We start from the raw sequence: 27,379 nt of genomic DNA on the forward strand, positions 1-27,379 counted from the left end.
AAAAATAACTGGATTTGGGCTTCTTCATCTTCAAAGGAGTAACTCTCTCCTGGTTTTATTTAAGCTTGGCTTTCAGGAAACCAGCTGCATCTCTGTTTAGAAAATACCTTATATATTTATGGTGCAATCTAACTATTTTACAGCAAAAATAATACTGTTGGAATATGCAAGGAAGCCTGCTAATTAAATAACAATAATACCTTGAGCACCTTGAAAACATCTTCAGATATTCAATTAAGGAACAATAACCCGATGAACTTTAACCTATAGACTATATTCAGACTTTCTACATAAAAGTAATTGCATCAGTCATGATTTTCTCAAGCTACAACACAAGCTCTTGATTGGTAGCTCAACCTCTGAGACTCCTTTTTACTGCATTAATTGGGAAAGCAGACAATACTCTCCCTGTAAACTCCATTTTAGGACGAAGGTTAGTTGCCTTTGTACACGTTTACTCATTGAAATAGGAATGTTTGCTTAATAATTCAAAACAAATAGCACTAGACAACAAGTCCTAATCCTGATTTCTCCTCTGCCAGTGTAAATTAAGAGAAAATGAGGTGAAACTCTATTTGATCAGTGTAGAAAGATTTGTTTAAAACTTCTTTGAGAGAGATCAGAATTAGGCTCCAGCAATTGAAGCCTTTTCTTCTGGCTTCTTTGCTGGGATCCAAAGGAAGAATATGTAAATGGCATTGGGAATTTTCTCCCCAATTAAAGCAGCCATCAAGTTATGGAAAAATGTTTTCCATGTGGTACCTGGTACAATAACGTCGTGCTGTTGTGCACAATGATTTAATAGTTACTATCCTGATCTTCTTTATTCAATTTGGTCTTATTATCCTGGGTGTTTTCCCCCCTGAGGGAAACATGATCATCCTTGTGGGCTGAAGTGAGATCTTAGGTGGTGAGCAAAGTCCCACCTGCCCCTAGACTTGCCTGAAGGAGTGATTGAACCATTTATTTAGTTCCTCCTGGAGGTTGTCAGCCCATCTTTGTTTGGCAGGGCAGTGAGCACGTGCTTTAGCCAGGCGTGTGATGGAAGTGGAGCACATGTTCCAGGCTTTGCTGAGTCAGGGCCTGCCCTGGCCAGCCACGTGTCTTAATTTGTACCCAAAACTGCAGTGAATGAACTCTGGGAGGTTCATTCTGGGCACCTCCTTTACTACCAAACTGTGACTGCTGCACAAAGCTGCAGACATAGCCTGTCATACACAGCAGTTTCAATGTCCCATCTCTTGGATACTGAGCAAAATTATCACAGTGCAAGTATTTCAGTAAAGTGCCCTATGAAAAGTAAATCTTGGGAGCTTTTGGGATGTTTAATCATCTTTTCAGCGCAGGAGCTTCTTAATGCTAACATCTGCATATGTAATTGCTTGACTTTACCTATTTTTCTCCTCATTCAGAATTAAGTGGATCAGCCAAACTGGTACATTTTTTACATTTTGACCCCTGTTAATAATGTTGGCTTCACATCTTTTGTCAGTGCTGCTGTTTCCCAGTAATTCTTCTTTTACACGTTTAAGTTCTTTGTACTACTTCCCTCGTTTTCTTCTCTCACTGTTATCCAAGCTCAGCAAAAACGAGAGTCTTAGGCCTGGATTTTGCAGTCTGAGCCATCCAGGCAAACCTTTAAAAATTCCATGGGGTTCTACTGAACTGCAAATTCACAGACCAACCATACCCTAAAATACATTCATGATCCAGCTCTAAGCCAAGGGCAAGGCTTTTGTGGGTATCAGGGTATTCTTAATGATTGGCAAGGCAAGCCCCTGATTTCCTAATGTTTATAAGTAAATATCAAATTGGAGAGTTGTGAAATTCACCTTTCATTTGTGAAATGTTTATTTTTGGTATTGAAGGGTGAAAATCTTGCCATGCTTGTTGCATGCTGTTGTTTAATGATTACTATTACATGTACTCCCAATAAGGAATGTTCCTGCAGGAGTAAGTGGGCATTTGAAGTGTACCAGAGAGAGGAATACTGAAGTCAGCATGCCCAAGATAACTTACTCATCTTCTCTCATGCCCTGAGAGTTAGAATGTATTTAAAATGGCACTTTCATTTCTGGTTTCACCTGTGTGTGACAGGTTAAAGTAACGTGGTTTGCCTTGCCACAATCACATTTTTACTGGATAATTACAAAGGGCTTTGGGCTTTCCCTTTAAAAAATCAGCCAAATATCCTATAGTGCCTGTGATTCAGGGTTGTTTTTTTTTTCCCCCTTCCATATTTAAATTTCACCTTCACTCTCCATGCTGCGGGATCCTGCCTGGGAAATGCAGGTGGGAGTGGACCCCAGAGCAGAGCCAGGGTGGCGTGCTGCAGAAAAAAACAGCACGTGGCAGATGTTCGTGGCATTGCTGGATGCACTTCTGGAAGTTGCTCAGATGCTGCCATGATGAGCACAGTGTGAGAAGTTACATAGCATGGACTGGCTTCCCTCTGAAGGGCTCTGCGGAGTAGTAAGCGTCCTGGCCCCGATCCAGCAAGGCACTTAAGCATATGCTTAATTTTAGGCACATGAGTGGTTTCAGTGAAGACCTAAGAGAATTATTTTTAATTCACAGATCATTTAATTCAATAGGCAGGTCTGCTGCAGCATATGAAAAGTAGATCGTCATATTAAAAATACTTGGGAAATCGGCGATGAACAAACGTTGTGTATGGGCAGCAACCGTTTCTAAAAAGCAGAATGAGGTAGTCATCACCTTTATTGTGGGAAAATACAAAGCAGTTCAGGCAATAGCACTTACAGCTATCTGGGAGCTATTTCTAAATTGAAAATAAGGAAAAATAAAAGCTTGTAAGAACATTTTTTTTCATTTGAAGTAGGGAAAAATTTATTCTCTTGATGTAAATAAAAACCTTGTTTGCAGATTGAGGAATTTGTTTGTGTTGAATTTCAGCATCAATTTCAATATTTTATAGTACATTTATCTACAGCTGGAGCATGACAGATTTGTGTATATTTATATGTTTGTGTACATAATACATATGTATACACACATACACAAGGATGCCCAAAGATATACATATACACAGTTTGAAAACTCATCATTATTGCTGGAGTATAAAAACATGCCTGATGCAGAAACTTGTCTCGAGTCTGTTAGCTTAGAGACTGCGTTCATCTGGCACCGTGGGCTCCTTGCAGAAACAGGGAACTTCTTCTGTGTAGGAGCAGAATTCCATCAGATCTTGGCTGGAGGTGGAAGGCTCACCTCCCTCCAGATCTCTCCCAAACCTTTCCCTGACACGTAGCCTGACATTCCACCCTCTGCAGACCTGTGCAGAAGGTGCATTCTTTTCGCATCCCATTCCACAGGTAGAAATGGCAGTGGGATATTCTGGGTTTGTTTAAACAACCCCAAAAAGAAAAGCCAGGGGTACAAACGTGCAGCTGGCATTAGTCCTGTTGCTCTGACCACTAGAGAAGGGTGCACAGGTATTCCCAGCAGGAGCGTGGGGTGCAGGAGAATACATGGAATGCAGGGAAATCGTTCTGAGCTTGACAAACAATTACCGGCAGAGCAGATGGTGGCCCTGCAAAACATTCAATAATAAATGTGTGCGTGCGCCGGAATCAGTGACTCTAAGTAGGACAACCTAAAAAGGTGTGTGCCACTTATCCTGTGGGCAAGCAGGACTTTACAGTTCTTTTAATAATCCCTTTATCCTGCGATTTCTGCTGTGACCCTGATTTCCCAAGCAGGAGGTCAGCCCGGCCGGCCGAGCGTTGCCCTCCCTCCCTCTCACTGAGGTCCGGCTCTGTCCCGCCGGATCCCGGCCTGGGCTGCAGCCCGGGCTGCTCCTTTGTCACTGAGCATAGCCGTGAAAATTAAATGAACATTTGGTGGTAGGCATGTTTGCAGAGAAGAAGGAAAATGCTGTTATGTAAAGTGCCATCACATTTTGATGCTGAGTGTCGAGGCATTCCTTGCACAGGGGAGGTGAGCGTGGATGCCTCCGCCCCGGTTCCTACAGACAGCCCACCAAGTTAATACTTTTTAACTTGAGATTTATTTTTCCCTTCAAAACCTAGTCTTAAATGTTAGAATTATTTTTTTTTTTAGTTGAAAAGGCCTTAATTTAATTTTTTTTAACCATCTGCTCTCCTAAGATCCCCCTAGTGTAACCTTAGATAAATGAAGAATACATCTTTAAATCTTGTTTGGTTTGAATGAATGGGTAGATAATCCTGATCAGATGTTTCTTTAGAGAATAATGTTTAAAACGATTATGGAACTTAGCTATCCTATCTGTTTCCTAGGTACAGTATTTTCATTTCAGTTGTGAAGTCATTAGGGGTCATCCAAGGTAACCATTTATTAAAATAGTCCTCTTTTGTTTCAGATTTCCTGTTGAGATGCTTTAACATGTAAAAATCTCCCTGCTGATGTGTCATGTTAGCTTTCCTAACCTCTAGATAGAAACCACAAAGCAGCCTACATAGCTGTATGACTGGTTACCCACCTACATAAACAATAATTACTGCTAAGTGGGAAATTAGATGTCACATTTTAAGTCTAAATGAAAGTAAAGTATTTGAGAATACTGTCATTAAATGCTTGAAGCTAATCGCAGTTCTCTCTCTCTGTTTGTTTTGTAGGACATTTGGGCTTCCAGGACAGTTTTGTCACATCAGGTGTTTTCAGTGTGACTGAGCTAGTAAGAGTCTCACAAAGTAAGTATCATGTTGTGTCTGATTTATGCGGTTTCTGCAATCCAAGTTATTTTTTTCTTTGATTTTTATTGTTCCCTTCCTCAATTCAGAAACAGCATCTTGAAAATTAGGACTCTCTTCTCCCCACTTCTTGACAGTGGACAGCATTTATGTGCCACTTCTTTTAATGGGTGAAAATAAACCAGCAGAATTCTAGAGTGAGCTGATAAAGAATTCAATTCTGCAAACTTGCATGTGCAAGTTGATAAGCTTGTCTGGTACCCAGCTGAAAATGGGCAGAGTGCAGACAAATGCATACAGAGATCAGCCTCCCATGGATCCCTTGGAGGATCCAAGGGCTGTATTGTAACCAGACCTCTGGAAATTACCTGATCTGTGCACTGTAAACCTGGAAATTTTCTGATGCTGTTTTTTCCCATTGTGTTCATCCATGCCATGTGTATGTCCATGTGTGTGATTCTTGGGGCTGTCCCAGTGCAGGGCCAGGAGCTGGACTTTGATGATCTCTGTGGGTTCCTTCCAGCTCAGGGTATTCTCTGAATTTGGGGTTTGTACACCTGCAAGTTGCTGAAGTCATTAATAATGCCAACAACAGCTGTGCCAACTTCAGCCCTGCTAATGTCACACATCCTGACTTCCCCAGGCCCACGTTTTCCATTAGCTGTATGGAATTCTGGCTTCCAGAAGGATTTGGGATGTGACCTTTAAAGAATGCTAATGCCCGCAGCATGAGTGACACGCTGCAGCATGATCATTACAGCCTTGTCAATACTCACTAACAACACCAAATTAAGAGCACCTGTCACCACCCTGTTCCATTGATCAAAGGTGCATTGATTGTATTTTGCTATGACATAATCCAGACAGCCCAAGGAAAGAGTGTGGACAGGGTCTCGCAGAGACACTGCTGCAAGACCAGGCCTGTAGGGATTTCTTTAGGGATCTAAAAAATTCTTCCCTGTGAGGGTGGAGTGCCCTGGCACAGAGAAGCTGTGGCTGCCTCATCCCTGGAAGTGTCCAAGGCCAGGTTGGAGCAACCTGGAAGTGCTGTGGAAGGTGTCCCTGCCCATGGCAGGGTGGAATTGGGTGATCTTTAAGGTCCCTTCCAACCCAAACCATTCTGTGATCTTTTCTCCAGCTAGTGTGGAGATAATATCACATTATCACCAATCACCACTGCTCCAGGTGAAACCCTCAGCTCTGTGCCCCTTTAAAACCTTAGGGTGCAACCAGTCTCTTTAAATGATAAGAATGGTTCGCCTCCTAGATAGCAGAAATATTTATTTGTGTGCTGGCTCTGGGAATGTAATTTAAGTCATTCTGGGGCTGGAATCTAACTGGCACAAACCTAGTAGAAAATCCATGGTTTTGAGTGAGAACACAGAGTTTCTCAGAGGATTTTCCTGGTTTATTTCCTCTTTTGGAAAGACACTAGCTACTAAATTGGCTTTATATTCAGAAGAAGGATGGTACAAGGAAAGCATGGCAAGGGGGAGATACATGAGAGCTCTATGCCCTGGAGAGAGGCAGAGAGAAAAACATTGAAGAAGACATTTCTCCCGAGCTTCCTTCCCTGACAGCTGGTGGGGATTTTGGGAGAAGGGCAAAGTTAAGAGGACTCAGAAGTCAAGAGGAGCTGCTGAGAGCTCAGCACATTTGCGAGTCAGTTCACTTGCTGAAGTGCTTAAGCAGAGACTTTGGCATCTGGCTGGCTGTGCAGGGAGCAGAGACTGGCTGGTACCTGCAGCCAGGGTGGACAAGCCCAGGTTGTCACCAGGATCTGAGTGTCTCCGTGCTGTGTCACCTCACTTCAGTGTGACAACATGAGACTTTTGAAGCCCGAAGGTTCACCCTCCCCCTCTGCAAGGCATCCCATTTCCCCACAGCCTTATCTTGGCTGGAGGAGCCCTGCACAGCAGAGCTGCCTCTGGACTCTGTCAGCCGTGCTCCATGTGTGCACTTTTCCTAGGAAAGTGCCCCACTCCTGGCTGGAGCCTTCCCAGCCTCCCCCAGAGCTTGGCACTGACCTCGTGAGCATCGTGTTTCAAGCTTATTAATTTTCCCTGATATTTTATTGTAACTAAACTGAAACACTGGGTATCAGAAATCCTAGCACTCAGCATGTTTTGCAAATTATGAGCTGTGTCTGAGATGTTCCCTCTGCTTGCAGTTGACGTGCACCACCTTCAAGGATGGGGCACCTGCACGCAGGAAGAGCATGGACTTTATTAGAAATAAGAAAGGAGGTGATGGTGGGAAAAATGCAAAGATTCAGCTTTTATCTGTTCCAGACACGGGAGTTTGCACTGTTTTTCATGGGCTCTTTAATAATCCTGGGAGGTCAAGACCTCAGTTTTATATCCTGTCTACAAGCCAGCACCTCTACCAAAAATAGTGTCCCCAAAGCATATCGGGATATCACTTCAGAACTGACTCAGAGGGAAGAGTGCCAGCAACTGATTTAGCTACACTGCTTTTGATAGCACCCTGGATTTTCCTTGGAGATGCCCCAGACATGTACTGACCAGCCTTAACCTTGTTTACTTTATGAGGTCTGAGAAGCCCACAGCCTGACATGCCCTGGCTACCCAGTGGGATATGTTTAGTGTCAAGTCCAGCAGCACATTCCCAGAAAACTCAGTATTAATTCACATGCTCATATTCAAAGAATTATTTAACATAACAGAGCAACAAGGTAATTGCTGCATATTTGCCTAAATTGGTAAGCAAGGTCTTTTAAAGTTGATATAACCCTCTCTGGGTTGTCTGCGTGTTCCTGTGTCCTGATTTCAGACCAGTCCTCTTTCCAAAAAGGTCATCTTTGTGTATATGCCCACTGTTATTTTTCTTTCTATGCTTGCTTTTGGTAATGCAGTGATAGAAATAAGTGATTTCCCCCAGTTTTAACTGGCCTGAGGCAGCTGTTATCCAAAATTAATCTTAAAAATATTGTGGGTAGCAATTATGTGCCGGGTTTATTTAGTAAAGTTCCCAGAGGTCCACATGACAAGGAGTCTCAAGTAAGAGGCAGTTGTCTCCGTCATGCAAATTTGGGGAATGAATTAATCAAGTGAAAGGTCAGCTGTTTCTGTTATCTATCTTGCCTATCAGTGCTGATCATCACACTTTCTGTGAGCTATTGAACAAGTCTAGACTGTGCTGGTAACAGAAACTTGCTTTCTTCAGTCCTATAGATGCAGATTTTCTTTCGAAATGCTGCCCAGCTGCTGAGTCTTGCAGAGCCTAGTAAAACAGAGAAAAGAGATAGATGTGCATCTGAAAAAACAAAGACTCCTCTCCAGCCCGTCTGATGTGGGTGTTGCAGCTCATGCTGTCACTTCTCCTCCATTATTAGCAGGCAGAGGGTGTGAGCTCCTCTCTGAGTGTTGTCTGTCACCCCAGATACTGGGGAGACCCTTGCAGATAACAGAGGCTTCATTCTTCCCTCTCTGGAGAGGTCTGTGCTGACAACAAAAGGCTCAGAGGCAGAAGCGTCGGGGACGGACGGGTTTGGGAGCTGACAGCCAGCTGTTGGCCAAGTGAAACCTCCTCCTTTTCTCCCTGCTTAGGAAAATATTCCACTAACTGCGGGCAGCCATCTCAGGGCACTGGAGGAGACCCTCTGCAGAGGTGCTGCAGAGTGTCCCCTTCCCTTGGCAAGGGCTGGAGCAGGGAAAAAGGCACGGGGAATGCATCCCCCCTTGGCTTTGAGTCTGCACCATGTGCAGGGAGAGCTGCTGGGAAGATCTCCTCCCTCAGAGGTCATTCAAGCAGCCAGATAAACTGCACTGCCCAGGATGTGAAGAAAGATTTAGGATTTATGAACGTTGGCTAGAGCCAAATCAAACATATTTGTTTGGTGGTGTGTTATTTGTCAAAATGACATCATTCTTCGTGCTGATAAACAAGGGAATTCTGACTGCACCCTGGCCTGAAAATGCCACACGTTGGCTTCAACGTGTGCTGTGTGCAGTGAGGAGCAGTGGGGGGGACTTCCAATCCTTCTGGTGAGCCTGTGGCACCACAAGCACACAAACTTGCTCCCTGCTGCTGTGCACACACAGAAATGGCCCAGCTGATTATCCCTGAAACACTCGGACTAATTCCACAGGTGTGAGCAGGACGTTTTGGGAAGCTCAGGATCCTGCACCCACGCTGATGCAGCAGGTGCCAGGCTTGGGGATGGAGCTTTGGGGATGCAGACAGGGGCTGAAGTGTTCTTGCCATGAGGGCAAGGGCTGGGATGGGGAGGCACTGCCAGCACTCCAGGCACGGAGCATGGGTGCGACCAGGGAAACGCAGCCTCCTCGTCCAGCTTTTCCCACAGGGAAAGTGAATCCCAGCCCATCCTGGCAAGGTGTGGGGTGCCCTGGCTCTTGTGGAGGGGCTGGGCAGTGGATGCCTTTTTGTAGCCCAGAGAGGCTTTTCTCCTCCTCACAGACACGTGTGTGCAGCCAGGGTGTGATAAACCTGCTGTCCCTGAGCTGCAGCCCGTGTGTTTTCTGCTATCCTAAGCACTACACTAGTGAAAGCAGTTAAAGTCGGCAGCATGAAAATTAACATTTAAAAAGATACTCTATATTCCTTAGGAAAGCACTGCCATCCAAAACTCTCTGTGTGGGCTTGGGTATGAGAGGGAGAAAAAAAGATTATAATAAAAAATAGACTGCAGGCATAGAGTGAACAGTTGCCGTGACCTTGCCTTTTGTATGCCATTACACAATTCAATGGCAGTCCACTCAAACCTTGCTCTCGATCAATATCCTATTAAAGCAGCACAAAAAGTCTCTATAAACTTAGTGGTTAGCTATGTTTATAAATGGAACTCAGCATAATTAGATGGTCAATAGCAGGCTGTACTTGTAATTTTAAAATGAACATCACACATTTCATATCTGTTGTATTCGGCGAAGCCTCTTTGAATCTAATGATACAGTGTGGAGCAAACAAAGGCCTTGCAAAAAAAAAAAAAAAACCACCAAGCTCCCCTTTCCTCCCAGCAGCAGCAGCACAGTGTGTTTCCCTTTGTTTATGGAGTCACAACACAGGAAAAAGTTTATTAGTCAAATGTCATGTTTCTCCCATTTAACCTTAAACACATTATCACTTCACTGCAGTGTTACACGTGTAATGATCTTAGTCACATCCCAGCCCCTCTGTAAAAATAAATACATACAAATGGGGACAAAAAAGAGAGGGTAAATATTAACGTGGCTTAAAGAAAGTGCCGTATTCCAAGGGAGACAAATGCCAGCCTGGCTAGTTTTATTTAGTGGGTTTCCTGTTCTGTAATTCAGTAATTTTTTCAAAATAAATATTGCAATTTGGTTTAGTCAGAGGGCTTTTTCTTAATTTCTCTATTAGTTTTCTTGACATTTGGGGTGAGGAGCTGAGCTGGAGGGAGCAGACTGGGAGCAGGGTGATGCTGCCCTGCATCCTGGGAGTAGAAACGTGTCAGGCAGAGGCACCAACCTTCCTCCTCCTCCTCCTCTGTTTGGGCAAACCAGCTCCTCCTGCCCCTCTGAGTGTGTCCCAGCTGCACAGGGAGTTTTTGTGATGCCAGCAGCTGAAATGGGGGCTCCAGGCTGGGTGTGGGGCAAGAGGGATCCTTCCCTCTCACCTCCTTCCAGCTCACAGCCCTGGGTCAGGCGGCATCTTGAGATTTTTGCTTTGAGTCACAGTTGCAGTTTCTGACATCCTTTCCCATTTGGGGGATGTTACTGAGCTGTCAGGAGGTCACTTTGCTGCAGAGCATTTCTTGCAGGGGTAATGGTGTGGTTTAGATGTCATTGCCTGGAGTTTGTGAGGCTGCAGCTCCCAGCACCCTGCTCCACGTGGGGCTGGAGCGTGTTCCTGGGGCGTAGGAACAGGGGTAGGGAGGTTGTGTGATGGATTGCCACATGCTGCAAGGAACAGGTTTGGTTTAGACTGAGGTTTTTTTCATTTAGACAGTGTTTTTTAGTTTAGACAGTGTTTTTTAGTTCAGATAAGAGTTTTGGCACAGTTTGCACCACTCTGATCCCTTTGCATACTCTGCAGACATGCTGCCTTTGCTGGGAGTCATAGAATGCCAGAATGGTTTGGGTTGGAAGGGACCTTAAAGCCCATCTCATTCCAGAAGGGACACCTCCCACTATCCCAGGTAGCTCCATCCTGGCCTTGGACACTCCCAGGGATGGGGCAGCCACAGCTCCAGCACGCTGTTGTGATTTATGGCAATAAATGCAATAACTGCAAGCAAAGGTACAAATGGGCTTTGATGGAATACAGGCAGTGTCAGGAAGGCAGGAGAAGGGATTTTGGAGCAGCTCAGCCCTGTGCAACCTTTGCCACAGCACTTCTGGGGCAGAGACCTTGAGCTGATGGTGGCAGGGTGGTGGCTCCTGTGCAAGGACTGCCAAAGGTTCAGGAACTGGCCCCCACAGCCCAGCCAGGCACTTTAACCTCTGCTGGTGTCTATTAAAGGTGAGTTTTGTTCTTTAACCCCCCGGTTTCACACTGGCATTTGAGTGTGGCAAGGTGGTTTTGGCCAGTGACCAGCACAGCATCCTCAGTGTTTGCTACCCAGGCATCAGCCCCTGTGGGGTCAGCCCTTTCTGCCATGCACTGAGTTCACCCAGCATCAGCAATAGCTTGTTCCTACCCTACCCCTGCTCTGAAGACACATTCCTTTTTTCTATAGGGCCAACTCAAGAAATATCCAGGATTTGGGGAAAGGCAATAAACAGGGGCAGGGGGAAAGAAAGAAGGGGAGCGTTACTCACATACCAGTTTTTCTTCCTTATCTCCTTGGAATAAAACTGTTTCATAAATCTGGCAATGTCCAGGAAGTTCATTGTGCCTCAGAAAGAAACAGTGCTTTAATTTAATGCTTGCCTTTTTATGTTCCTGTTTGGAAAACTGTGTGCTTAACCTGTAAGTTTGGGAGGCAGAGAGTGCAGAGGAATTGCTCAGGAAAGGGTTTGCAGAGCACAAATCTGTTTGGCAAGGAAGTTGCTGAAAACTGTGGAGTAGATGCTGCAGAGAGTACCTTTATGATTGATTTCCATTCAAGTCAGACTGACTGCAGTGTGGTCATTTTTCTAACCCATAACTGCACACACTGCAGCAGTCTGCTATCTGCAGGGTGTCTGAATTATAGCAGTCCATGTCCCTGTTACCTTTTACACAAATTACTTACACCAGTTTCTTTTTCCATGCAAATTCATCAGTTTTACAGCCTCTTGTAGCTGCTGTCAGGAAACTGTTGCAGAAAGCACAAATTGATAAAACCAGTTAATTTTACTGTGCTTAATTTTTCTTTGCCTCTGTTAACACACCCTCTCATATACACCCAGTGTGCAGGAAGCCTATGATAGTTAAGAGAAGATAACAAAGGATTTGAGTGTTCTTGTCATAAATTACTTCCCAACTTAATTCCTTTTAATGACCATTCCAGATTTTCTCAAGTTTTAATGGCCTTGTGCATTTTCCGTCCCCTGCTTGTAGAAGTCCGTGGATATCCAGGCTGTTCCCTTTCTGTCTCAATGACGTTCTTAAAGATCCTTGCCAAACAACAACTAATTGTCTTGTGGGGATGATGAGGCAGCTGCAAAGCTACATTATTCCTCTGTCAAATCTGACATTGTGAGCTCCTTAAGACTTGGGGTGAAATACTGGCCCCGTTACAGTCAGTGGCAGCACTCCCAGCCCAGACATGTTAGCTGGGTGATAGGAGCTATCCTGTCTTCATTTCCTCACTCCTTCCCCGTTGGACTGAAAGATTTTTTCATGTTTGAAAATGGGCCAGGTTCTCAGACCAAAGATTAAACTTGGCTCAGCATCCCTGTGTGGCACTGAGACTGCCTTGCCTTTGTGGCTGTGAATCAGGGCTCTCAGACAATGCAGCCCAGGCCAAGCTGGTGCATTTCATTGTGCAGGACGTCCTTGTTTCAGATGGCTCTGAAATGTGAGAGAAACTCATGATCTGTGATTGTCAGCCCCCGAAGTTGCATTGTCCTGTGAATAGCACTGGAACAGCCACAGTGGACGTGGTACCATTTGCTGTATTAGTGGCATTTCAGCACGAAATCCATTCTCTGCTGGCTCCAACGTTAAGCTGCTCTGCTCCTTGTCTGCTCCCAGAAGAATACAGCACATGGAGTTCATGGCTTGTGCCTGCAAATTTCAGGGTGTGTAGGAATCTGTGATGTTTAATGTGAAACCAAAGATCCAGGGCAGGGAAATTGCAGGGATTCGTATCCTTTGCAAGAGAAATTTCAGTACTGGGTAAGGTGATGGGGTGAAGAGTGGAAGGTCACTGCTGGATAAGACTTTTGGGGAGTCGTATGTCTCTAGCTCTGATTTAGCTGGAGGAGAGGCCAGAGGAAAGCTCAGATGCTCTTAGGCACAAAAGAACTGAAGTTTCTCATCTGCTTTTTTAACCTCTGTGCTTGTGGCTGTACATCACACGTACCCCAGAGGTTCTGAGGTGTGTATTTCCCTGCCTGTGCTGCTTATAGATCCTGCCAAGCACTCTGCAGGGATGATGCAGCCTATCTGTAACCATGCCAATAGAGACAACGTGGTCCTAAAAGCAACAAGTTTCATTAAATGTTAGAATGACATTAATAGAAAAGCAGCGCTTAGAGGAAGTAGTGCCGTAATTGTTTAATTTTAAAAAATAATAATAATATCTTTGGAGGAATGTAAGAGAGATTCTATGTCATGGAACACTGTATTCTTGATAAAATTTCCATCTTCTTGATTGCAATGCCAGGTACCATTAGCATTTCCTAATTTCCACATCCCACCTGTTCCCATCGTGAAACTAAACACACCCATGAGGAAGAAGAAAGTGATTTTGAAGTGCAATTCATGCCATATTCGCATGACTTACTGACTGCAATCTCTTTTGTTTCCCCAGCACCGATAGCTGCAGGAACAGGCCCTAATTTCTCCCTCTCAGATTTGGAAAGTTCTTCGTACTACAGCATGAGCCCAGGAGCAATGAGGAGGTCTTTACCTAGCACATCCTCTACCAGGTAATTTAATCCCTGCCTACCACCAGGTTCCTTGGAAACCCAGGCCAGCATCATTACTCATCTGGGAAAGTAACCATTAAATTCTCTGACAAGCTGTTTGGGGGCCTCACGATGTGGAGCTGTTTCAGATTCACAGACCTGAATGTTCAGCTGGATTGCAGTAAAGTTCTTTTTGTGTGTGCAAGCCTCTAAGAAAAACTGCTGCGTGGACCTGTGTAGCTCCTGGTTTTATCTGGGTGTATCAGGAGAAGTTCCACTGGAATTGCTGAGTTTTGGCTTGTGGCAGAAGAGAACTTGGAGCATAATAAGATGCGAGGAAAGTCTTAAGATAGACTTAAATGTATTTTTTATTGTAAAAAGTGATACCTGTGAGACTAAGACTGTTTTAGGATCTTGGTCTATAAAGCATTTAGTTTTCATAAAGCATTTAGAAGTTTGTGACTCAGCCTTTGGAAAACCAAATTGCTAATGCAGATGACTGCCCCATCTGATTTTGATTTTGATTTAGATGCCAACTATCAAACAAGGATATTTTTTATTTTTTACCTTTCACTTTAATCATCCATGAGATTAGATTTATAAACAAGCTCAGTCACTCGAGTAGTCTTGAACACTATTAAGGAACCAGATTGATTTTTCTTCCCCCACAGCCAAAATAGATCACTTATTTCAAAGACATGACAAGAAAGTCCAACTCCTGCCTAACGCTCTTTTACATTTTTATCTCAGCCTGCAGTGCCACCAGCTTTGCAGTGAGCAAGTGCACGTGTGAAAAATCTCTGTAGTTTGAATATAGCTGTTGTTTTTATTTTAAAATAATAATCTTTAACGAGAGGCTCTTAGCAGTAACTTCTTACAGTTTGCAGTGATTGGAAGAACATTCTGTCTTGCACTTAGTGTGCACGCTATGGAGCTCAGTGACTACAATTCCCACTACACATCAATTAAAAACTTTGTGCTGTTTCTTTCTTGCCTGTAAACTGTGTAGCCTACAGCACTCATCATTAGCACCATTCTCAGGTAGAATTTACTGGTGACTCCAGAAGCAAAAGTGAGGTTATTAATGTTACTTAAGAGCTCAGTTGTTGCTCTTCTATTCTTCTGCAAATAGCTACCACTGATAAGGAGCTAATTATAAACAGCATGGGTAGTTAATAACTTGGTAATATGTTTGTTTTCCTCTCATTAGGCTGTTCCCAGTCAGAAAAAAAAAAAAAATTCTTTAAATACACAGACTCAGCAGAATTATCAGGCGGTAATTATATTGTATGCACACAATTTCCCCTATTGACACATAACAATTCTCTAAATTAAGGAATGGCCAAACCTGCATTCCACACATGCCACAAGACTTATTCTTCCTGTTTCTCACCAACTGGTTTTGCACACCCGCCAGCTCCTACCTGTGCAGAGCTTAGGGTGGGGAGGCTGCAAGCTCTAAACCGAGAGTGGAAGATTTTATGTCTGCTAAATGTGTTCCCCCTACACAGAGCAGCCTGTTCTTGAATGCCTTAAGTCTTAATAGAATACAGATTTGGGGGAAAAGAAAAAAAAAAAAGAAGTGAGCTGGCCCAGCCTTGGAAAAGTACTTAGAAGAGAAATTCTCAGTAAGGTCCCCACACAGTCTGTACAACTCATTATGGAAAACAGAGCCAAGCTGAGTGTCTTTGGCTCTGGGATCCTCTCCCTGCAGAACTGCTGGAGCCAGCGGCCACCAGAGACCACTCAAAGGGCTCTTCTGTGTCCTGAGCCTCTGGTGAGGGAGGTGTGATGTATCACAGGGGGATTCTTTAATGCTGACACTGGCCAGAGATACCCATTGGGGGCTTTCTGTGCTTGCTGGCACAGCTGCAGAGTCAAATGCTTCTTATTGTAGGATAGCGTGAACATTTGAACCAAGAATGGATCCTTCCATCATCCACTTGCCTCTGGTCCTTCTTATGGGACTGGGCTAATTGAAAAGATTGAAAGTAAAAGTTTGAACAGATAAACAATTTGCTTTCAGAATTAGCCGTGAAAAAATCTGGCAATGAAAATAAGTCTCGTATGTCATCACCATATTCATTCAAACTGCAAGAATCATGCAATGCAGATGAAATTCTTGCCTTTTTATTGACCTCTGTGCGCTTTGAAAAATGTCCTACTCTGAATCTGTGAAAGCCTAAATGTCAGCCTAACTTCTGGTCAAACTGGTGCGTGTTTAGGGGTTTGGCCTGTGAAATGTTGTTTTGTATCTCACCAAAGCGCCCTAAATCTGTTCTACCTTGAGTTATTCTCAAGCATGTCCCAACAGCAGTGCCTTGGTTCCTCTTCCATGCCCTCATTGTGTGCTCCTTGCATTCTCAGCTCCACAAAACGTCTCAAGTCTGTGGAGGATGAGATGGACAGCCCTGGTGAGGAGCCGTTCTACACAAGCCAAGGGCGCTCTCCAGGCAGTGGCAGCCAGTCCAGTGGATGGCATGAAGTGGAGCCAGGTAAGCCCCGGCTCCCAGAGCCCCAGAACTTCATCTCCACTTGCTCTGTTTCGTTATCAGGATTGCTGTGTTAGAGAGGTGACCAGCTCTAGACGTCTCGTCACTTCCGAGAAACGGCCTCATGAAAATATGGCAGTGGTTTTATTGCTCCTGCAGCTGTGAATGTTTCTGTAGTGTGTCACTTCTGTGTTTTGGCCAAATATCTGAAGTATTTAAATAATGCAGCAGAAGATAGGCGGTCTTTTTCTGTCAAATTGTCCAGATCCAGTTCTGGGATAGCTTTTTCTAGCAAAAAGCAGTACCTGTCTGGGCTGTGCTCCATCAGTTATGCTGCTTAAATAAATATCCCTAAACTTATATAAGGTAGAAGGACTTTTCAAGCATTATACAACACTTGAGATCACTCAGTAATGACTTTTAAGAGACTTACAGAAGGAGTTGTTTTATTAATCTGTAATGCTGTGAAGTGTGATTGGAGGCTTCATATCAGAACAGATATCACTGGATGTTACTCTTCAGAATGTTGAGGAAGCTCTTTGGCCTCTTCTCAGTTAATTTTTGTGTGTGATCTTTCCTGTTGATCATTATTTTGGGTTATGTTATGTTACATACTTGACTGTCCATTGATCACTTATCCTGAGATCATCTGGGTGCTTAATACTCTTGGAAATATTTTTCTGGGTCAGTGCTATGTGCACAGGTGAAGTTAATGCCTCAGTGTTGCTTACAGCTAAATAATCAAGTATTTATTGCCAATAAAAATAACAGAAGTCTTATTTGTTAGAGGAAAGCAAGCAGTGCCTCCCAGGGTTTGGGAAGGTCCTCTAAAAGTGCAAAGGATCTTTTGCAATACGTATTTTTTGTCTTTCTTGTTTGTCTGGATTTAAAATAGTATGGGTTTGGTTTGTTTGGAAGAAACACATGCTTGTCCAGGGCACTGTGTATAATGAACTATACAGCACAGAAAAGTGAATTCGACCTGCACAGCATTAAAATCAGTTCTGTGGGCACATGGCCAGCCACCTATATCCTTCATCATGTAGGAAACATACCCACAGCTTTCTCTGGAGACCCTGTCAAACAGCTGTCCTTTACAGCATGCCCAGAAAGTCACCAAATTTGGGCTATTCCAGACTGGGAGGAGACTGATTCCTGTGCCTGGGAGCCCTTGGAGGATCCCCTGCCAGCTGCCCTCTCTCCTCTAATGAGGAGGAGCCAGCTTGTGGGCCCTTATTGACTGCAGATGTGGCACTTTGGCAGGAGGAGAGGGTGGACCTGCAGGCAGACAAGTGCCAGGCTCCCCGTGACTGCCTTGCCACCGCCGTCCCCAGGGCTCTGCTGTTTGCTCTGAGGTGTCCTGCTCCCAGGCACCAGGGGCTGTCCCCTCCATCAGCTCCAGGCTGCAGATGATGTAAGGCAGAGCTTCACCTTGTGCTGAACCTGTGCTGACGGAGCGGCAGGAGCGCGGACAAAAGCCTGGCTTGGAGGGAGAGATCCCAGCCTGCTCTGCAGACACAGATGGCTGGAAACTGGTGGGGTCACTGCTTCTGCATCACTGCCAGGCTGGGGGACAGCTTCCCCCAAAGTTTGGGGTACTCGTTGGAAATGACAAATGTTCTCCATTTGTGCAACAGCCAGGGGTTGGCTATCAATTCTGCTGTCACTGCTGGTGGTTTTCCCCACATGTGGTCATTACCTCTGGCTCGTCCAAGCCCTGGCTTGATGGTGGCACTGAGCTGCTGAGATGGGCAAGGGAATTACCCAAAGCACCTCTGCTGCTCTTGGCACCACTGGGTGCCCATCATGAGGAAGCACAGCTGCCTATGTCGAACTTCCTGCTCAGAAAGGCAAGAACAAGTCAGACAAGAGAAGGTTCTTCCTTCCTCATGACCTTCCTCACTTATTATAGAAAAATCCCAGATTCTGCTTAGTCTTGCCTGTAAAATGGCAGAAAATCACCTTGCAGCATCAGGGACTGTAGCCAGGTACCAACTAGATATAGCTCAGATTCACCAAGCCATCTATCACTGTCACAGATGTGAAGAAAAAGAGCTTTCTTTATCCTGCCCACGTGGGATGCACTTCCAAGCCATCCCTGTGCTATATCCACACAGCCCTACCCCAGTGCTTCTGCCCTGGCTTTCCAGCAGCCTGTCCTCTGAATTCATTGCCTCAGCTTGTCTGTGAAACAGGGTCACTGCAAGAGCACGGCTGACAGAGGGATTACCTGAAGAGCCACAGCTCATCAGTGGTGAAGGACAAAACAGTGCTGAGTGTCCTTCCTTGCCAGGGCAGCAGTGGTGTGTCACTGGCCTGAGGTTCTCCCCCAAGGGACACGTCCTGCTGTGGTCTGTGCACAGACATCACACCTGGGTGTGACACTAACCTGTGGCCTTTTGTGTTTGACACGGAAGTTTCACCTCCAAAATGTTTGAGGAGTCTTTAGTGGGGCATCTGCCTAGAAAATAATTTGGTCACCTGAAAACTGCACAAGTGATGCTAACATCCCATTTTAGCTGGGAACTTTCCACAGCAGTCCTCTCTGAGAGGGAGCTTTGGGGCCTGGACCAGATTCAGATCCATCCTTTCCGATGTCTTTATTTCCAGAGAAAGGCCTTGCCATTGATTTAATCTACAATCAAAATGGTGGCACAGTTTTTAGCATACAGTAATCTCTGAGCTTCGGTGTTTTGTTTTCTTCTCAGTGAAATTTGCAGTAGAAGTTTAAAGACTAAACCCATCTTTTTGTTTAGCTTGGCACTTCTTCCCTGCAGCTCACTTTGTGCTGTGTGGGATAACACAGGTATCAGCAGTGCACATAGAATGGGGCTGTTTCAGAAGACAGGCTGAGGTTTTATCCCGTGCTGGCAGAGTAGAGCAAGCCAGGTTTCCAAAGTCCATAATTAAACCCTGTCCTTTGGGTTACTGGCCAAACAACAGGAGGAAGAAATCAGACCAAGGAAAGGAAGCTTAGACTTGTCTGTGGGATGGCTGCTCTGGCTGGGAAGGAAAGTTCAGAGAGGAGCCAGCAGCCAACCTCCCAGCCCAGTAGGATCCACACCAAAGATAATAATACATCCTTTGCCTTTATTGCCTTTGAGTAGATTGCTTCCTCACAGGAGATTTAGATTTATGCAGAGATAGCTTCTTAGCCTATATGCCTTGACAGGTTTATGGGAGTGAGAGGATGAATATTCCATCTCTGTGTGTCGCATCTGCTTAATTTTGAGATGTGCACATGAGAAAGAGAGGAGACTCAAACCCTGGAGCAGGTGTGAAGCACGCACGTGCTGGTGGCACAGGCACCGGGAGAGGGTGGTACTGAAAGGTGTGGCCTGGGACAGTGCAGGGAAATCAGGGCTGTGGGAGAGGGAGATGGAACAAATGCACTTCAAAGAGAGCAAAACCTAGAAGAGAAAGGGCAAATGAGAAGACAAGCTTTAGACCATACAGAAGGGAAAAAGAAAAAATGCCAGAAAAACAAAGGTTTGACTTCCTAGAAAGGAAATATGAAATGGAATATGTGAACTCCTCTTGGAGAAGGAGAGCACTCCAGGCAGAGGGTTATTTACCGCCAGCCGTGACTCGCCGCTCTACATCTGTCTCCATTTTTTTCTCTTGAACAAATTCCCTTTTTGGATACTTTTCTTCCTGCTTTGCTTCCCTGTGATTGCCCCTGTAAGTGGTCTTTGGAGGGCAGGCTGTATGCTCAGAACATATGTGCAAACTGGCCGGAGAACAGAAGAGGACAAAACCACTCTGTGTGCTATTTCCATCAGGCAGTGGATGCTTCCCCCGTGCCTGCTCCTGTGTGCAGGACACAGGCTGCAACCTATTGTCCATCCACAGCCCTTCCTCTGGGCTTTCACTTGCTCTGCTGAGGCACCCTGGTGTCTGTCTCATGGTGGGACTTTGCTGGGTGTAGATCCTCCACGCTTCACCCACCTGGGTGTAGATCCTTCACGCCTCACCCACCACCAGCAGCAGCACGACCTCTCCCTTCGTGGCACATCAGGCCTGCAGTGATGAGCAAAGGACTCAGCTTTGTTTCTTTTACAGATATTTCCTGCGACCAAGGGTGCAGCAGTCTCCTTGTACGTCAGATGTGACAGCCAAAGCAAGCCCCAGCATTAATCCCATGTTCCTTGGGCTGTACTCCTTGAGTCTCACATCCATTTACCTGCACTCGAAAGCTCCTGGGGAGCTCTCCGACCTGAAAAGGCTGGAGTCTGCCAGAAAAGATGAATTTCCTTTCACAACAGGAAGGCTTAGGAAGTAAAACAAAGCAGACATGTAGTAAATTACTTCTGCTTTTCAAATACCTTTTGCGGTATCCTCCTTACCATTACTTTATCTCAGCACTTTCAGTACATAACTCTTGTTAACCGAGAAGAAGGGCAAGAGAGGATAAAGATGATGTTAGTAAGAAAATAAGGCAACATCACACTGGCTTTGAACTCCTGCACAAAGCTGGCCTCTGTTCAGTTCTGTGGCAGCTCTGCTTGTAATGGGGGTAAGCCATAATTACAGGTATACGTTTTTTAATTCCATAATAAGCAAACATTGAGTTAATGTATATCTCTATTCCACTTACGCAATTTTTTTTTAATGCATTCTCTTGATCCAGTCCAGGAGTAATGTTCACATTGTGCTCCCTCAGTCATTTTGTGGAACACATGGATAGTATTTGCCAAGTCTGCTTCCATTGTGTTTCTACAGCGTGGCGTGGAAAGAAATGTTTAAGATGCAAATTCAGAGTATCCTATTGGATTCTTTACTTAGGTATTCTACTTGTTTCTTTACTTAGATCTTCTACTTTATTCTTACATCTTCTACTTGTATTTCCACACAGTAGTTCAGTCCCTAGTGGACAGTAATCCCAGAAAAGGTTCATGTTTGCACTCCTTGCACTTCTTGAGGTATCTGAAGAGACAAACAGCTCTGCTCTGGTTGTGATCTTGACCAGCTTGGTTTGCAAAGGGGCTGGAGCTCTGTGGTCCTTTTTCCACTGAGAGACTGGTGTGACTGTTCATGTCATGGTCATCCCCCTGCCCCAGCCCCACCCTGGATGTTCTGCTCCCATTGTGCTGTGCTGGGCCTTTGTCTGTCTTCACCTTGAAAACCCCAGGAAACAAAGAAGACTTTCAGTGCAGAAACCTTAAGGAATTAGTAATACCTCTTGCACTGCATGGCTGATAGACATATCTGCAGTTCCAGGGGCTTGTGAGGTTGAAAATTTCACATGAATTTCTAACGGGAGAGCTCCCCCTTACACTGCTGGGCTCATCTGTGGTGGTGACGATGCTTTTAAAGTCAGACTCGTGACTGCTCACTGAACCACCCGGGCTGCTGCTGCTTGTTCTCATGCCACCATCCATGGAACTGTCTGAAAACAGTTTCTGAAGAATTTCTGTTCTACTGAGGAGCTGAAATCTCATTTTGGAGTATTTCCCTTGCAGTGTCAGTGACCCGTAACTTAACTCTCCCCATGGCTGCTTATGGAACAGCCACATGCAGGCAACCAGTCCAGAACTTGTTTCAATAATGCTTTTCTTAAATCTGGCATGGACTTTCTCCTCAGCATGCAAGAAAACTTCTCCATGTTTACTGAGAAACTTTTATTTATGCCATATGCATCAGAAAAGCTCACTCAGGCATAGTTCAGATGACCACAAGAGTTTGTTTTCAACGTCTGTTTGGAATTACATCTTGGAAATTCGGGAGAAAGTGCTATAAGGGAGATCCTAGATCATTTTCTTTATGCCCTAAGCACAGTTGTTGCCTGGCACTGCCTGGAAGATGAAATTTTATGTGTGGTGTGTCCCATCATCAGTGATGCAGAGTGTGTCTGGTATGTCCTCAGGCAAAAGGTCTGTGGGCTCATCAAAGGCCTTGACATTGTGCACTAACTCAGAGCCCAGAGAAGTTTTCAATGATTGTGCTGCATTACTACCAAAGATTCAAGGGATTGACTGCAGAAAATATGATGAAAAACATGAGAACCATGTATTATAAAAAATAAGGAATAGAAAAAGAATCCCTTTTCACTGGGAAAACATTCAACTGCAGAGCTGGAGTATTCAATGTCAAATAATTCTCTGGCACTACTTTTCAGTGACTTGCTGCAGTGGGCAGTTTTCACTGGGTCATAACTAGACAGAGGAATTTCATGATCTTAATCAATTTCCTTGAGCTGAACTTTTTGGATACTCACAGGCCTACAGCAGAAAGACAAAGCCCAGGTAACATCCCTTTTCCTTAGACCAGAGGAGGTCTAACATCCAGGATCCCTGCCAATTGTATTTACTCAGTATTTCCCAGATGTGACTTTGAATTGCCCTCTGGTTCTCAGTGTGTGAGGTCAGGCAGTCCCAGAGCTGCTCTGCCTGTACCTGCCTGGTGCAGCAGCTTCATTACACACCTCAGCACATCTCCCAGCAGGCACCAGGGCCATTTTTTCCTCCATTGAACTTAATATCTAAAGACAGTGGGAACATTTCACACAGAATGGTTCAGGCTGGAAGGGACCACAGTGGGGTCATCTGGTCCCACCTCCCTGCTCGAGCAGGGTCATCCCAGAGCACAGGGCACAGTCTTGAGTGTTTCCAGTGAGGGAGACTCCACATCCTCTCTGGGCAACCTGCTCAGAAGTTGTTCCTCATGTTCAGGATGAACTTTGTTCTTTAACATGTTCTTCAACAAGGCCCCACATGCAGGCAGCCACCTAAAAAGCTGACTCCAAGTGAACAGGTAGATGCTTGAAGTGGAATGTATGATGGGAACACACTTCAAGGAACTCCAGCAGCTGTAGGATACAGAGCTTCCCTTAAATGTCTTTTTTTTGGTAGAGTCCATGTGTTGCCATATCCCTGCTCTCTGCATTACAGTATCCCATCAAAACACAAGCTGCCCAGTGGTTTTCAAGAACATAAGATTTTTCTTTTCTTCTAAGAGCAATAACACTTATCAACTTTTACTGAAATACCATATCAGCTCCTTGTCACTGGCAGTCTACAGTTCCTGCCGCTAAAAGTTTAATGCATTTACAGGAGCACTTAGGCATCAAGACTTTGATATCACAATCTGTTAGTCACAGGTGCTACATGATAGGTTTGTGTTAGCACATTATAGATCTTTTATCAGATACTGCACAAAATGTGTGTGTTTCTCTGCCAGGCAATCAGAATCAGGCTGCTGCATAGCTGATGAGTTACTCACCAATATAAGTTGTTGTTTATTTTAAACAGAACTTTCCCAGAACTGCACCTTAATGGATAAGTTAAACTCTAATTGGTCAAGGCCAGTGAAGACCAGGAACTTAATGGAGCCAGGAAAAACACAGCAGGTCCATGGTGGTGCTTTGAGCATTGTCAGTCTTTCACAGTGGCACTCGTCAAGTCGAGTGATTAACATTGCTCATTTGCCATCACAGACAGAGTCATTTTGACAGCAAATTACCACTGGATCAATAGCTCAGCTTGTCTTTGGCAATTCATGTAGTAGCATGAGACCTGTGACAACTTGCCATGCTGCTGGCAGTGCTGCCTCAAAACCATGGAAGGAAGCTGGAGGTAGGGGAAGAACTGCTCACCGAAAAGTCAGCTCAGATTGAGAAGTTCTAGATGTTTTCACATCCCTCCAGGGCTCCTTTTATTTTTTTTTTCCAGACTCTGGACAACACCAAAGAACTTGGCCTTGGGATTCAGCCTAAAGTGTACTTTCCATTTTTAATAAAATTAGTAATCCCATGCAAGTGTTGAAGCACATGCCTCAGCTTTGCTGTAATCCCCTGAGGAAAACATCCCTTCAGCGTGGTCCCGGAGAAGTCGGGCGGTCGGTCAGCCTTGTGGCTTTGCTCCTTGCATCCAGTTCCAGATGTCAGGAAATGCATCATTTAAAAATGGAGATGGAGCTGTAGGAGTTCTGAGTTGAAAATGCAGAAAGAATTCTCCTGTAGCTATCAAATTAAAGCTGTTTTTGACTGGCCTGGTGCTAACATCACCCCTACGTGCTGCTTTCACTGACCTCGGCGGCCGAGAGAAAAGCAGATCTTTTGTGCACTGGCACAGTGTAAGGTCACCTGAGGTATTTCTGTCACCAGACACAATTCACATCACCTGCATCCTTTTTACAGACATATAGGAAGGATTTCCTGCATGGAAAACTATTCTCTGACAAAGGCTGGAATGATGTTTCCCAATGAGATCAGGATTCCTGGGATGGCTGCGCTGTGTTGGTCATACATGGGCCTGAACTTTCTCAGATATTGTTGGTGGCCAAGCAACAGTTTGTTGCCACCCATTGTTGACCAGAAAAACAAAGAATCCCAGCATGGTTTGGCTTGGAAGGGATCCCACAGCCCCAGGCAGCACCTTCCACCATCCCAGGTTGCTCAGAGCCCCATCCAGCCTATCCTTGGACACTTCCAGGGATGGGGAGTCCTCACCCTCTGCCCACAACAGCCCACAAAATGTAACTTAAAGCAAAGACAATGATGTGTCTGGGGCTCCACTTTTGACACTGAGTGAAAACTCCCACCTTCCTTGGCACTGAGACAGAAGCAGACAGTTCCTTTCCACAGGTGAGCCCTGAAAGTCAGAAGCTGCTCTGGGTGACTGTGGCTGTGCATTTCTTGCTGCTTTGGGGTCTGTCAAACCTGAATCTTTGTGAGCTCCAGACAGGTCTCCTCTGACCCAGAGATCCTTGAAGATCATCTGATAGTGCAGCATGGGGCTGTTTAGTTGCAAAATGGCATTAAACGCATTAAAAGTAGTCTTCCAAAAATGGAACTAGTCTTCTTGTTTGCTTCTGGGACCAATTCAGGATGTTGACTTGGATCTATAAACTCTCCTATAGATTAGATCTTGGTTGGGAAATGGACTACATTCCTTTCATGTGCTGTCTTAGCAGTTGAGATCAGCAGACTTGCTTTTTCTAATGTGTTTGGGAAGCAGAAGCAATATTTTATCTCCTGTGGTATGCTGCTGGTATAGAAATGTTCAGGCTTATTAATTCTTCAGGACACAGGAAAGTCTTCATCACCTGTGTAGGCAGTCATGGGAAAGGACCCACTGCAAAGACTCCCTTGAACTCTTTCTTTTTTTTAGTTTTTTTGAAAGCAGCTGGAAAATATTAGTAATCTTCAGAGCCAATATACAGTACATATTGAGAGCCAGTAAATGATGCATATTATTGCAAATTCCTGTGCACTTCTGCATTTTATAAAACAGATAACTAAAATACTCACCTAGCCAGATCGGTTCCCCCAGGGATGCACATTTCCAAGCAGAGGACAAACCAAAAACACAGAACAGAGCAAAATTAGCCAAATAGAATGGCTAAGTGTTTGAAACAAATGGTTTTATGATCACTGAGTAAGGAGCATGACCTCCTTTTGCATCAGTCAAGGCAACTGTGAAACTTTGTGAAAGAAGCTCACCACAAAACAGATGCTGGGCTATCTTAGGTAAATAAGTTACAAAAAAATAATAATAAACCCCCCACACACACTTTTTACAAAGCACAGCTGTGTAAATATTGCATGAGACAGGGGAGAGGGGGAGAGATGTAACATACACCCTTTTTTTATGCAGAAGTTCTGCTCTGGGCACTGTTTATTAACATTCCCAGTACAACCATCACTCCAGTGCCTAGCACACAGTGCAGCTACTGTGCTCCCTGCACATGTTTGATCTTGGCTTGAGAGGAGAAAACAGGCTTTATTTTAAAGGAAACATTTTCACCCAGAGATAAAAGGTGCAAGGAGAGGTGTTAGGAGACTGGAGGAATTATAGGATCATGGAATGGTTTGGGTTGGAAGGGACCTTTAAAAGCTCATCCCATGGGCAGGAACACCTTCTCCTATCCCAGGCTGCTCCCAGCCCCATCCAGCCTGACCTTGGACACTTCCAGAAGGCTGTGCAGGACCAGGTACAGGAAGAAGACCAAATCTCATCTCTTTTTTTCCATTCTCTTTCCCACACCTTCTGCCACACTGACTTTAGGTGTGCTCCTGCTTCTGCACCAGGTGAGGAGCCATTCTCCTTAATTTCATCGTGCTGGATGCCCTCTGCAATTTTCCTGCTTCTCAACTGCCAGGTACAGCACATTCCAGCCTACAAAAATCTGCCCACAGAGAGGAACAAATGGCTCTTCTCAGCTAGACCAAAGGCTCACCTAGACAGGCAGTTCACTCTCTCTGACAAGAGCTGGTGGTGGACACTTCAGGGAAGATAACAACAGTAGGAGAGGCATCCAGTGATGCTTTTCAGAGTACAGCCTCATGGATTTTGGCAGCAAACAGCTTGGTTTCATGAGCCAGAGGTTTTGTCCACATCTTTGGGACTGACTGCCTTCAGTGAACTTGCCTTTCAGAGATGTGCTTTTAACTCATTCTTTATTTTGGCCCCCACAACATCCCATGGCAGAAAGTTCCAGTTTTGCTCGGTGCTGCATGAGGAAGAACCACTTCTTTTGTCTGCTGCCTGATCATTGTGCTGGATGCTTCTTAGTGGTTTTCTTTTTCACTGCCAGAAGTAGTGAATAAATCATTCCCCAGTTACTTTCTTTACTTTCCTTCAAGTTAAGTGCTGCCCAACACTTTGACCGCAGCAGTCAGCGAGCACAGGGAAGCACAGAAATCCATCTAGCAGCCTCTCAGCTCAGGTAACAATTTGGCTCAGTAGCTGCAGAGCCATCTTATACCTGCAGAAATGCCTGTGTGCTGTGACAGCAGCTGTGCTGTCCACCCAGAGTGGGTTTTCTGTGACTCCCACCCCAGAGCTCGCGGTGTGAATGCAGTGAGCCTAAAGAAGGGATGATGTTTTAAGTTCTTTCAGTTTCCAGCTTCAAAGAAACTTAAACCTCAGCATCTGGCATGGCTACAGCTCTCTTCTGGTTCCATCTTGCCCAGGGAAGAGCAGGAGATCCACAACATCCTCCACCTCTGCTTGTCCCTGCCACTCCAGCACAGCCCTACTGACATCATCCTTTCTGCTCTTCCCTTACATCAGTGCTCACTGCTATTTTTAGTGTGATATACACCAAAAAGCATAACATAAGAGATCCTCTTGCTAAATTTAGCTGGAAAATTATAGGCTGTTTTACTGTTTTGTGCACAGTCTTCATTCGCCTCAATAGATTTGCGTGCAGATCTTCAAACCCCAAAAATCCAGACAAGTGAGGTGGT

General features: G+C 44.9%; 1 protein-coding gene across 17 annotated transcripts in view; it reads left to right on the forward strand.

Annotated features, from left to right (window-relative positions):
- Positions 1 to 27,379, forward strand: part of NFIA (nuclear factor I A) — a 349,114-nt gene that overhangs the window by 254,494 nt on the left and 67,241 nt on the right. For all 17 annotated transcript variants that reach the window (XM_036387934.2, XM_036387930.2, XM_036387932.2 and 14 more), the window contains 3 exons: positions 4,620 to 4,694; positions 13,600 to 13,717; positions 16,064 to 16,191. In XM_036387934.2, coding sequence (XP_036243827.1) covers positions 4,620 to 4,694; positions 13,600 to 13,717; positions 16,064 to 16,191 — 321 coding nt within the window. The remainder of the gene's footprint in view (positions 1 to 4,619; positions 4,695 to 13,599; positions 13,718 to 16,063; positions 16,192 to 27,379) is intronic.

The sequence above is a fragment of the Molothrus ater genome, chromosome 9, assembly GCF_012460135.2.
Source record: "Molothrus ater isolate BHLD 08-10-18 breed brown headed cowbird chromosome 9, BPBGC_Mater_1.1, whole genome shotgun sequence".
Lineage (NCBI taxonomy): Eukaryota > Metazoa > Chordata > Aves > Passeriformes > Icteridae > Molothrus > Molothrus ater.